The 12,249-nt window shown below is 36.6% G+C and overlaps 2 protein-coding genes across 2 annotated transcripts in view; both read left to right on the top strand.

The window, feature by feature from the left end:
• Positions 1-5,457, top strand: part of LOC127632481 (secretory phospholipase A2 receptor-like) — a 47,542-nt gene extending 42,085 nt beyond the window's left edge. Inside the window, exons 29-30 of the mRNA XM_052111070.1 lie at positions 48-83; positions 1,197-5,457. Coding sequence (XP_051967030.1) covers positions 48-83; positions 1,197-1,414 — 254 coding nt within the window. The 3' untranslated portion in view covers positions 1,415-5,457. The remainder of the gene's footprint in view (positions 1-47; positions 84-1,196) is intronic.
• A 909-nt stretch (positions 5,458-6,366) lies between these two features.
• LOC127632480 (lymphocyte antigen 75-like) overlaps positions 6,367-12,249 on the top strand; it is a 51,337-nt gene continuing 45,454 nt past the window's right edge. The window contains 2 exon segments of the mRNA XM_052111069.1: positions 6,367-6,623; positions 8,938-9,303. Of these exon segments, the coding sequence (XP_051967029.1) occupies positions 6,515-6,623; positions 8,938-9,303 (475 nt within the window). The 5' untranslated portion in view covers positions 6,367-6,514.

Below are 12,249 nucleotides of genomic sequence, written 5' to 3'. Positions count from 1 at the left end.
TGTAATATGAAACTGTATAATCCAGATGTTTTTGCCTTGCATTACAGGTGCTATCAAAGAGGTTGAAGTGGAGCCACTAAAAGGTTAGAGTATTCTTTTTATTTAAAATAAGTTTCATAAATGAACAGTTTTCAAGTATCATATGAAAACTGATAACAATACCTAAAGCCTTTATACTTGTATGTAAGCACATACAGTATACAGTATCTAACCACTTTGTTGCACACAATATTTTCATAAGTGCAATAATCAATCATCATGATGTAGTATATCACAGACCAGCCACAACATTAAATCCACCTGCCTAATATTGTGTAGGTCCCCCTCGTGCCACCAAAACAGCACCAACCCGCATCTTAGAGAATAATTCTGAGATGCTGTTCTTCTCACAATTGTACAGAGTGGTTATTGGAGTTACCGTAGACTTTGTCAATTCGAACCAGTCTGGCCATTTTCTGTTGACCTCTCTCATCAATAAGGCATTTCCATTCACAGAACTGCTGCTCACTGGATGTTTCTTGTTTTTGCACCATTCTCAGTAAATTCTAGAGACTGTTGTGTGTGAAAATCCCAGGAGATCAGCAGGTACAGAAATGCTGAAACCAGCCCATCTGGCACCATCAATCATGCCATGGTCCAAATCACTAAGATCACATTTTGTTCCCCAATCTGATAGTTGATGTGAACATTTACTGAAGCTCCTGACCCGTATCTGCATGATTTTATGCACTGCAGTGCTGCCACATGATTGGCTAATTAGATAATCACATGGATGATTGTTGGTGCCAGATGAGCTGGTTTGAGTATTTCTGTAACTGATGATCTCCTGGGATTTTCATGCACAACAGTCTCAAGAATTTACTGAGAATGGTGCAAAAAAACAAAACAAGTGAGGGGCAGTTCTGCGTTGTTGATGAGAGAGGTCAACAGATAATGGCAACATGGTTTTAACTGACAAAGTCTACTGTATGGTAATTCAGATAACCACTCTGTACAATTGTGGTGAGAAGAACAGCATCTCAGAATGCTATTCTGAGGTGCGGGTTTGCGCTGTTTTGGCAGCACGAGGGGGACCTACACAAAATCAGGAAGGTGGTTTTAATGTTGTGGCTGATCGGTGTATGTGTAGTGCTGTTGCTAGTTTAAGCAAATTTTTTTAATTTATACCGAGAATTAATCTGTCATTTCCTTTTCAGGTCTGCACCAAGGTGTCATCTCTGTGGCGGCATTGGTGGCCATTTTGCTCTTTGCTGTGATGATTGGCTCGTTGTGGCTCCTTTACAAAAGAAACTCTCTGTGTATCCGAAGGCTTCCGTCATTTGGCAGTGCCTACTACAGACAGACAAACTCTCAATCCAATGACCAGGATGAAAATGTTTTGCTCCCAGACCTGGAGACACAAGCAGGGGACTAATGTGTGTGTGTGTGTGTGTGTGTGTGTGTGTGTGTATGTATGGAAGTGTTTGTATTTTATGTGAGTGAGTTTGTGTGTATTCACATTAGCGTTAGTTCAGTCAGGGAGACTGCAGTGGAAATAGGATGAATCTGAAATGAAGATTCTCAAGTTGTCTGTCCATGCTGTCACTAAGAGAGGATATTATGCACATACTAGTCTTATGAAGTCCCATGAGATTGGGCTTTTTCTTCACATTTTATCATATTCAGGGCAACAACAAGCTGTAAAAACTAATATTTTCCAAATGGCTTGTTTTTTTTATATTGTTAAGTGTTAAAGGAATAGTTCGCTCAAAAATGAAAATAAATGTACTCACCCACTTGCCATTCCAGATACATACAGTACTGTTCAAACATCTTAGGCACATAAGCTGTTTCACAAAAACATTTATCTTAAGATAGTTATATCGATAGTATATCTTCAGCTTTAGTGTGTCAATAGGAAATTTACATTTTAGACTCCCAAACACTACTTTTGTAAATAGAATAGAAGAACGGGGAGCCCTACAACAGATGTCATGGCCCCTACAGACCCTCTACTGAACATCGCATCAGTCTAGGATTAAATGAAGAGATAGAAGAATTGAGACAGCCTAAACAGATAGAAAAACTGTGGCAAATTCTCCAAGAAGTTTGGAACATCCTATATGCCAACAACCAGGTGTACCTGTGTCCAGGTGTACCTATGAGAATTTGTGCTGTTTTGAAGGCAAAGGTGGTCACAACTAGTATTTATTTAGCTTTTTTATGTTTACTGGACTTTGTATGACATTAATTGATAAATGAAAACTATTTATGGCATTATTTTTGAAGATATTCTTGTTATGCAACATTTTTCACCAGTGCCTAAATCTTTTGCACAGTACTGTATTGCTTTCTTTTGCTGAACACGAACAATGATTTTTAGAAACTTATCTCAGCTCTGTTGGTCTATTCAATGCAAGCGAATGGTGGCCAGAATGTTGAAGCTCCAAAAAGCACATAAAGGCAGCATAAAAGTAATCCAGATTACTCCAGTGGTTAAATCCATGACTTCAGAAGCCATATTATAGGTGTGGGTGAGACAGTCAATTCTCCTACCTGCCCAGTAGGTGGTGATAAGTACGAAGAATTTAAAACGCCAAAAACAAAAGAAGAATGTGAAAGTGTAGATTTATAATAAAAAGGACTTAAATATTTATCTGTTTCTCAACCACACAAATCATATAGCTTCTGAAGACATTGATTTAACCACCTAAAGTCATATGGATTATTTTTATGCTGCGTTTATATGCTTTTTGCACCTTTAAATTGCTGGCCACCATTCACTTGTCTTGAGTGAACCTACAGAGCTCAAATGTTCTTTTAAAAAAAACTTTGTATTCTGCAGAAAAAAGAAAGCCATACACATCTTGGATGGCATGAGAGTGAGCAAACAATCAGAGAATTTTTTGGGTGAACTATCCCTTTAAGGTCAACATGAAATCAAAATCGACAGTTTTTACTTTCTCAATACACATTCCTTGTCTTATTCTGCATGATTCATCATTTTATTCCAAAGGGAAATTTTTTTGTCTTCGTAATCTTTCTTCAAATAACAAGTAATAACGTACTCCACCTCTAAAGCTACTTTACTAGTCTGATGTCACCAAGGCCGCTTAAGTTTCAACCGGTGTGTGCCAGTGGTATGTCAGGAACGCAAACTCTGGTATGGAACACCCACTTTACACAATCAAATAAATTCCTGATGGATAAAATCCTAAATTTTTTATTTCTTAATGTTTTTTTCCGGCCCCTTTTATCCCCAATTTGGCATACCCAATTCCCAATGCGCTCTAGGTCTTGGTGTTGGCATAGTGACTCGCCTTTGGTTGCTTAGGAAGCCTGACTGGAGTCACTCAGCACACCCTGGATTCGAACTTGTGACTCCAGGTGTGGTATTTAGTGTCTTTGCTTGCTGAGCTACCCAGGCCCCCCGTCCTACATTTTAAAAGGTGAAGTGTGTAATTTCTGAACCAGTAGAATCATTATACAGTACTGTAAATAATGACTTAAATAATTTTCAAATTGTTTTCCTGGACACTTTTCCCTCTGTTAATAATCAGACAAGCAGATAGTCATGTCCCAAACTTGTGCCATTGGTTGAGCCAGAGTTGTTTTGTCAGGAAACAAAGAGATCACAGTTTTGTGCTACAGAGACACAGTGACCCCGTTTACACCTGGTATTAAGATGCGTCTTAGATGATCCGATCTATATGTGGTCAGGTGAGATGCATCGTTGTTTACACCTGGTTAATTAAATGCACCTCCTATGACAACTTGTGTTCGAATTTCATGGTGAGGGTCTCTGATTTCGAAAATTCAACTGCATCTAGGTGTAACAGCACGCCTGTGAATAAAACAGGCGTGCTGTTACACCTAGATGCAGTTGAATTTTCGATTTCAGTGGAGTAGCTGTATTGAAGGAGCATCAGATGTTCATGCTTCTCATCTGTGTCCGGGTTGTATTCTGGTTGTATTGCAGCATTTGATAGGCAAGTGTGTGGGTGGTACTTCACTTCTGTCCGGGACACCTTCAGTATGGATTAACGTTTACACCTCAAATGTGATGTGATCACATGCATTTTTGACTACCTCTGTATTTGTACAGTGATCCAATCACAAAAGGATTTGCACCACATTTACACCTGTATTTAGCTATGTACACCTTAATACCAGATGTAAATGGGGTCTGTGTTTATACTTTTGGGCAATCAACCAAAAAATGGCTTACTTATACTTGCCTATGCATATTTCACTGAGAAGTGTTTTAACATCAGAAAAAAATTGCACACATCAGCTTTAAGAAAAAAACGGGTTACGAATTTTGTTTCATGTTGACTTGAACTGTTGCTCTTCAACTTTTGCAGCTCTTCAACAATGCAACTCTGGGATCCCTGTGGTCCGCTGAAACTTCCAGAACTAATTGCTTGTTTGAAGTCTATTAATAGGCAGATCTACAGCAGGAAGCTTGTTCTCACAAGAAGTGTGTTCAAGTTAGAACAATAAACTACAAACAAAAAGCGCCAACATATTCATAATAAGCCCTTGCACACCAAAGCAGAACAGAACAGCGTGGTCTTGAAGAAATGTTTACACAGACAACGGTGTATTGTGTATCAGTATTACATTCTTATTAGTCACATTGTGCTGTCCTTTAAGAGCTGAAACTTATTTGATCTGAAGTGTGTTTGTTGTAGGATTACATATTTTGTTCTTTATAAGCACCTTACCTTGCACATTTCCCAGAGCAGTGTTATTAGAATAAAGTTAGTCGTCAGTGGGTTACCCTAAACACCACAGAGCTCTCAGTAGTACCAAATCCTCAGTCCCCCAAGAGACCATTATCTTCATCAGAGAACATTTCTGATAACAAATCTGTCACCGTTTCTTCAGTGTATCTTCATTTTGTCTCTGTCTGCACATCTGTAATAAAACTGTTTGTAGTTATGTGACTTTTTTTTAAATGGTTTTCTGACATTGTTTTTTATAGGAAGACTGTTATTGTACCACTTGCTTTGAATTAATTTTGTAACTATGAAAAAACATGAATGAATAAGAATGTTGTTTTTAGTAATCCAACATTACTCTGAGCTCCTTGGTATAACCACACACACAGGCTGTGTACATTTTGAATTCAGAAATGCCCTCAATATTTCCCAATAAGCCATAATTTAAAAACTGCCTTTTTTGTATATATACACTTGTACAAGGAAGTGTGTCCTGGACTGTATGGTAAGACAGTCGTGGGCGTATTGTGTGTGTGTGTGAGAGAGAGAGTGTTTAAATTTTGTAATCAAAAGATTTCATATATTTGTAGTAAATGAACAATGATGTTATGGTATTAGTTTTCTTCTGTTGTTTTGTTTATGTATCTGTAATATATATATGTTCTACAAACAGTAGTGTTATTGTGTTTCACAGTTTACATTTTGTTCTGTTTTTAAGCAGTTTTGTTTTTAGAAAAGTAAATTGAAAAATAAGTTTTCAGTTTTGGGTATTTCTTTTTTATAATTCTTAATCATTTTTCAGGAACACCGTTTAACATGACCAAATGCAGATTTTCAATATTTGTCACTTGATTCATGATATAAAAATAAAAGCTCTATGCAGATACTGATGTCTGCTTGAGTCAAGGAGGTTAGATTGTTTCTGGACATTACTTAGAAAAAACAAGTCCTTTGTGAATCTACAATTAAACATAGAATTACAAGTAACAAAGAGCGTACTCCTTTGTTCAAAATGATTTTGAAATCATCTAAAATACTTAGTTGAAGTTAGAGATTATTGGCTACAGTATGCAATATACAATACAGAGCAATATGCACAACATGCAGTACAATACTATATGCACTATAAAATATAGTGCAAATCAATAAGCCACAGTTTGACATGCAGTGATGGAGTATAGGAAAGAGGGCCTGAACAAGCATAAGTAGTCTGTTAAGAAATATGACTGCAGTAAATATTGTTTTTGCCACTCCATAATAATAAAAATCAATAAATATAATAATTGTTATTTCTTCATATTACATAGTATTACAATGTATTTGTTTTATAATAAATAGGATTTATTACATTTGTATTATAATTGTATATTTTGACATCAATACATAATTTCACATTCATAAATATTTGTATTACATTTACATTTTGTTAATATTTAATAAATTGTTACAAATTATGAAATCTATTATGTCAAATTATTTATGTCCGAGCTCATTTATTTATTCACAAAATAAATCCAAAACCAACAGCCCGAAAGTGCAAATAAATAAATAAATGAGTGCGACGTAAATATAAACCACCAATCAATATTACGCATTTCATATTGGGCGTGGTCGTACTTGACAGTTGATCAACCACAGCGCCCCGGCCGTCAGTAAACAGAAATCGAAAATGTTTCAGGAGTGGCAAGTCATCTAGTAATGGGTTTTTTTGCCGTTTGTACCGTAATAGCATAAAAACCGGCTTTTTTATGCTTGTATTGTTTGGAGAGACGTATGACTCCATTTAGAAGGTGTTGTTTACATTATTCATCATGGATTGGGAGTCGGATAGACAGCAGCAATTGTTTTGTTCTCTAATAATCCTGCTTTTAGGAACAAGCGCAATTCATTTAGGAAGTTGCGGATCGGCTGTAAACAATGGTAAGCCTGCTTTTCTAATCTTATAATAATATTTTATATATCTGTAATCCTCTGTAATGCCTATATAAGAGCATTTAACCCACTATTATTAATACAATTGCTTTTGAACTACTCTAAGTTTAAATTGAAAGTCTAAAATGATTGAACCCTGCCAGGCAATCTGACGTGGGAACTGCTCTTAAAGAAAAACTGAGAGCAGATTGGTTTTGAATTGGTTGTAATATGTACTGTTTTGAAGCATTTGATGCACTCATGTGGGAAATATTAGTTTAGTTCTGCGTTCGACTAACGTTTGAATGTGGAGGTCTGGTGAAGCCCCAGTGGTTCACATGTTTAGAGGTTAACGACTAATGTTTGAAAATCATTATACAGTTTTATAACAGCGCTGAAATTAAACCACTTCATTGCCTCAATGTAGATCGCTGCTGATATCCGCATCCTGCCAAACACCTCCTCATATTTCAGAAATGTACTGCATGTTTGTGTTTATGTGGGGGTGTGTGTGCGCGTGAGAGAGAGAGAGAGAGAGAGAGAGAGAGAGATTACATTCACGTGTGTTTTCCCTTAATAAATCATGCACCACAAATCAATATATTTCAGATAAACATACAAACTGTTTAGAGAAGTTGACGTTATGTTTGTTTTGTTGTGGCTGCATTGATGGCCCACCCTCACCAGACTACTGCATGACTCAAAGAGCTCTTTGTTTTAAGGCTGTTGTTCTATGCAGACTCAACGTTGACACATTATTTGTTATTGTGGAAAATAAATACATTGGCTTTAGCAAAGTGATGGTGTTAATTATCCAGATGGTGACTGTTAATAATCCAGTGTTTCTTAAAGTGCACTCCAAGGCTACATCAGCAATAACACAGTGCCATATAAACAAATATTGCAGCAGAGTTGACAGGAGACATTAAGCACATCTGTACAAGTGGATAAGTCAGGCATATCCACTGTAACAGAATATTGATTTATATATGTACATATCCAACCCAAGGTTATTTTGGGTGACATAAGATACAGATGGTACAGAAAAGACCATCTGAAGAGTTATTGAATACATATACTTTTAGAGCGAGTAGGAGATTTGATATTATTTTTTATTAAATTTTTTATAGAAACGTCATAGCCTAAATTTGTTGGCTAACAGTCTCCATGCTCATTTCTTGTTATGGGGGGGTGCATGGATCTGTTTTTTTTTTTTAGAATATGCTGATTACCAAAAGCAATAGTCCAATTATAGCATCTAATCATTGTTTTTGGAATAAAGGCTTAGAGTATGTGCCTTAATCTAAAATGATGTGCATGTAAGGGCCTAAATGTTGTAATTAAAAAAAATATTGTGGTTGTTTAAATGAGCCTCTAATCGAGTCAGTTTGCATTGTTGGTGGTCTGGGACAGTATTACAGAAACTTTGTATCTTAAGTAAAGATTCAAGTTAGGATCCGAACAGATAAGATATTATTCTGAATGCTGTATGTTACCGTAATACAGCCTTTGAAGTTTACAGGAATAGTTCACCCTAAAATGAAAATATATAATTTACTCACCCTTATGCCATCCAGATGTGCATGACTTTCCATCTTCTGCAGAACACAAGACATCTAGAAGAATATCTCAGCTCTGTTGGTCCATACAATGCATGTCAACAGGGTTCAAAACTTTGAAGCTCAAAAAAGCTCAAAGGCAGCATAAAAGTAATCTATTAAACTCTAGTGGTTTAATCCATGTCTTTTGAAGCAATTTAATCAATTTTGGGTGGGAAAAGACCAAAATGGAACTCCTTTTACACTGCACATCTTGGCATTACAGTCTCTAGGCACGATAATGATTACAAGCTCAATTACACTTCCTAGTGCTTGATACATATGGAGAGCACTAGATGGTGCTAGGATTTGTGATCGAGCTTAAATTAGTTAGTGCCAAAGAGACTACTGATGTCAATATTTATAGTTAAAGATTAGATCTGATTTAGAAAACATGGATTAAACCACTGAAATTACAAAGATTACATTTATGCTGCGTTTATGTTTTTTTTGTAGCTTGAAAATTGTGGTAACCATTCACTTGCATTGTATGGACCTATAGAGCTGATATATTTTTCTAAATATCTTTGTTTGTGTTCTGTAGAAGAAAGAAAGTCAAACACATCTGGGATGCCATGAGGGTGAGTAAATGATTAAATAATTTTTATTTTTGGGTGAACTATCCCTTTACCATGGTGTTTTATTTTACCTCTAAAATGTTTTTCCTGATAATCCTCTCATATAAAATGTCATTACACCAGAAAACACGATCTATTGTATTACAGGAGATGACTCATTTACTATCCAGCACAATACCACTGGCAAGTGCCTTCTGGTTAAGAATGGGGCATTGAAGTTGGGAGAATGTTCAGTTCCGGCCTTGTCCTGGAAGTGGGGTTCGGCCCACAGGCTGTTCCATGTAGAGTCTTCTATGTGTTTGGGTCTGGAAGTGCGCTCCAAAACTGTGACCCTGTTCAGCTGCGACTCCAATGACATCCTGCAGTGGAAGTGCTTTGAGGACATTATCTACACAGAATACCAAATGAAACTGAGTGCGGGAGATGATGACTCTGTAACTGCCAAGCGGGATGCAACGGACACCTGGAAAAGAGGAGGAAGTTCAGAGAACATCTGTCAACAGCCTTATCGAAGTATGAAACTACCACTTTAATTAAACTACCACATGTACTGTACATGCACACACATAATCACTGAATTATTTTGGGAGGTGTAGCCTAATGGGAAAATATTTTGGGTGCTAACTGAAAGGTTGTAGGTCTAAACACCACCAGGGACGATCAATTTACTTTTAATGGATTGTGGCCTTAAGCAAGGCTCCATAGTTTAGATAAACATGTCTTTTATAAGACAAATGATGGGATGGTGTGGTATTGTTTAAATTATTATTATGGTTTCAATACAAGCTAGCTTAATCAACTGCATGTGTTGCATAATGTTGATTACCACAAAAATACATTTAAGCTTGTCCCTTCTTTTCTTTAGAAAATAAGCAGAAATTTAGGTTACATTGAGGAACTTACAGTGGAAGTTTATGGGGTCGTAAACACTGAAATACTAAAAAATATATCCACAAAACATAAACAATGTGCTTTTGAAATTGATTTTAGTGTGTAAAATCATGTATTAAACATATATATATATATATATATGGGTCAAAGACGAGACGTCACCATTTTGGTGTCCGCATCAAATAAACTGTACAAAAGTGATTTTACATACAAAAAAAAAAACATATTAAATGCAAGTAAAGTGTCTACTCTCATGTTTCAAATAACTTTTGTGAAAATGCAATGACAAAATTTGAGTTAAATAATGCTCCAAAGTGTAAAATTGTCATTCAGCTTAATGCTCCGGACTATGATTTTACTAATACATTTTTAAATAAAAGTATAAAATACCATATTAAAAAAAAAAATTGCTTCCTTGGCATGTTCATATAAGTGTTGACTGTATTATAGTAAAAGGACTGTGTGTTATTTTTTTCGTTAAGTATTGAAATAACTAGGGGACTTTTGTCCCAAATACGCAGTTTGTCAGAGGTCATTCAGTGTAACAGGATCAGGAATCCATTTTGAAATTAAACAAACAACCAATAGTCATCAAGCAGTCTGTGACATCATCAAAGCCCCCCTGAAAACCATGTGCTGCTGCAGCAAGGTAAGTTTATTGCTCTTAAATATTGAAATATAATTTCACCTTTTCATAGTGTGGTAATTTGAGTTACAAAAACGCATGTCATTCAGTGAAATGCCAAAAAACACTTTTATTGTTAGTTTTTTTGAAAAATAAGTAGATGTTGTGAATAATTATGATTAATTGTTCTTGTCAAGTTCACTGTTTGATATAGCTGGCTAGTTATTAGCCTGCAATATTGGCTTAAGTAGAAGTTTCGTCATTCAGGGTAATGTTTTGTCATTCGGTGTGATGCAAATTGTCTGTTACACCACAGTGTCATCCATTACACTGAATGACAGTGTCACTGTTTAGATAACATTTTTAGCATTTTATTTATATTTCAGATAAATGAGGGATATTTAGCACTAAACAAAGACCAACAATGGGACCTGGGATGATCTTCTGAAAGTCTTTAATAGTAAGCTTGACTCTCTAGCAAGACACCAGTATAATTGGCTCCACCAGGCAGAACAGTGTAGAAGTCTAAAAGAGACCCTGTCTGAGGAAGAGGCTGTACTCCACATGGACTTTTCAGAAAACTATGCCTGCAAATTGGCCACTGAAGTGCAGGCATTTCATTTTGGTGGCAACCGAAGACAGGCTACCAATCACACAAGTGTAGCATACACATCTAAGAGTCACCAGTCCTACATTACAATTTCAAATTCTTTGCGTCATGATGAGCGTGCTATCTGGACTAACCTCAAACCAGTACTGGAGAATTTGAGGGAAGAAAATCCTTCAATCACCACACTACACTGCATGAGTGATGGCCCAGTAACCCAGTACAGAAATCGCAAGAATTTTTACCTGATGAGCACAGTTCCTTTTCTCTTTGGTTTCAAAAAAGTGACATGGAACTTCTCAGAGAAAAGTCATGGCAAAGGGGCACCAGATGGAGTGGGTGGTGCTGCCAAGAGATGTGCTGATGACTTTGTACGAAAGGGATGAGACATACAGGACCCAAAAGATCTCTTCAATGTTCGTCAAGACACAGCATCAAGCATCAAATACTTTTGGATTGATGAGACTGAGGTAAACCGATATGACGAAGCTGTTCCAAATGAGTTGCCACTTGTGAAGGGCACTTTAAAAATCCACCAAATTGTGGCAGACAAGCCTGGGAAGATCCAGCATCGGGAGTTATCCTGTTTCTGCTCCAGAATCAATGCTACTTGTGAATGTGGACCATCAGTACAGATCCACTTCCAAACCCTCCAAGAGGTCAGTGGAACAAATACAGAAGCCTCTGTGACATTGGAACCTGATGATGACTTATCTGGCAAATTTGTGGTGGTCCTCTATGATGGCAAGCCCTTTGTTGGGCAGGTGTTGAGGGCTGAAGGTGATGAATTAGAGGTTAACTGCATGCATTAAAGTGGAGCTGGAAAGAATGCATTTGTGTGGCCTGAGACACCAGACAAACTATTTTACTTCACATCTGATGTGAAGGCAATAGTGTCTGAACCTGAGCCATTAACCCTGAGGAAGTCCAAACTCACTACAGCAGACTGGGAGAAATGTATTGAGTAGACAGGTGTCTCTCTCTCTCTCATTAATGAAATCATTAAGGGGTGTGTGTGTTTGTTTATTCTTCAAGTTCCAAGTTCTCAATGAAATGAGGGATATTGATTATATTACCACCAGTTTGTTTCAAAATTGTTAAGGTGTGTGTGTGTGTTTGTCCTTCATGTTCCAAGTTCTCAATGAAATAAGAGATATTGATTATACAGTATTACCACCAATATAATTGTTAATTTTTAGAGTTGTAATAACTTGTAATTTCATACAACTTGTAAGTAAATTTTTACGAATATGATATGCATTGTGGAATAAAAAGTTTATTCGTTTCAGCATCTGCTTCTGTGATTTGCTCAGGAATTTAATGATTATTGAATGAT

Source organism: Xyrauchen texanus, chromosome 39, assembly GCF_025860055.1.
Source record: "Xyrauchen texanus isolate HMW12.3.18 chromosome 39, RBS_HiC_50CHRs, whole genome shotgun sequence".
NCBI lineage: Eukaryota > Metazoa > Chordata > Actinopteri > Cypriniformes > Catostomidae > Xyrauchen > Xyrauchen texanus.
The sequence above is the reverse complement of the archived record's forward strand: the minus strand, read 5'-3'. Positions and strand labels throughout refer to the sequence as shown.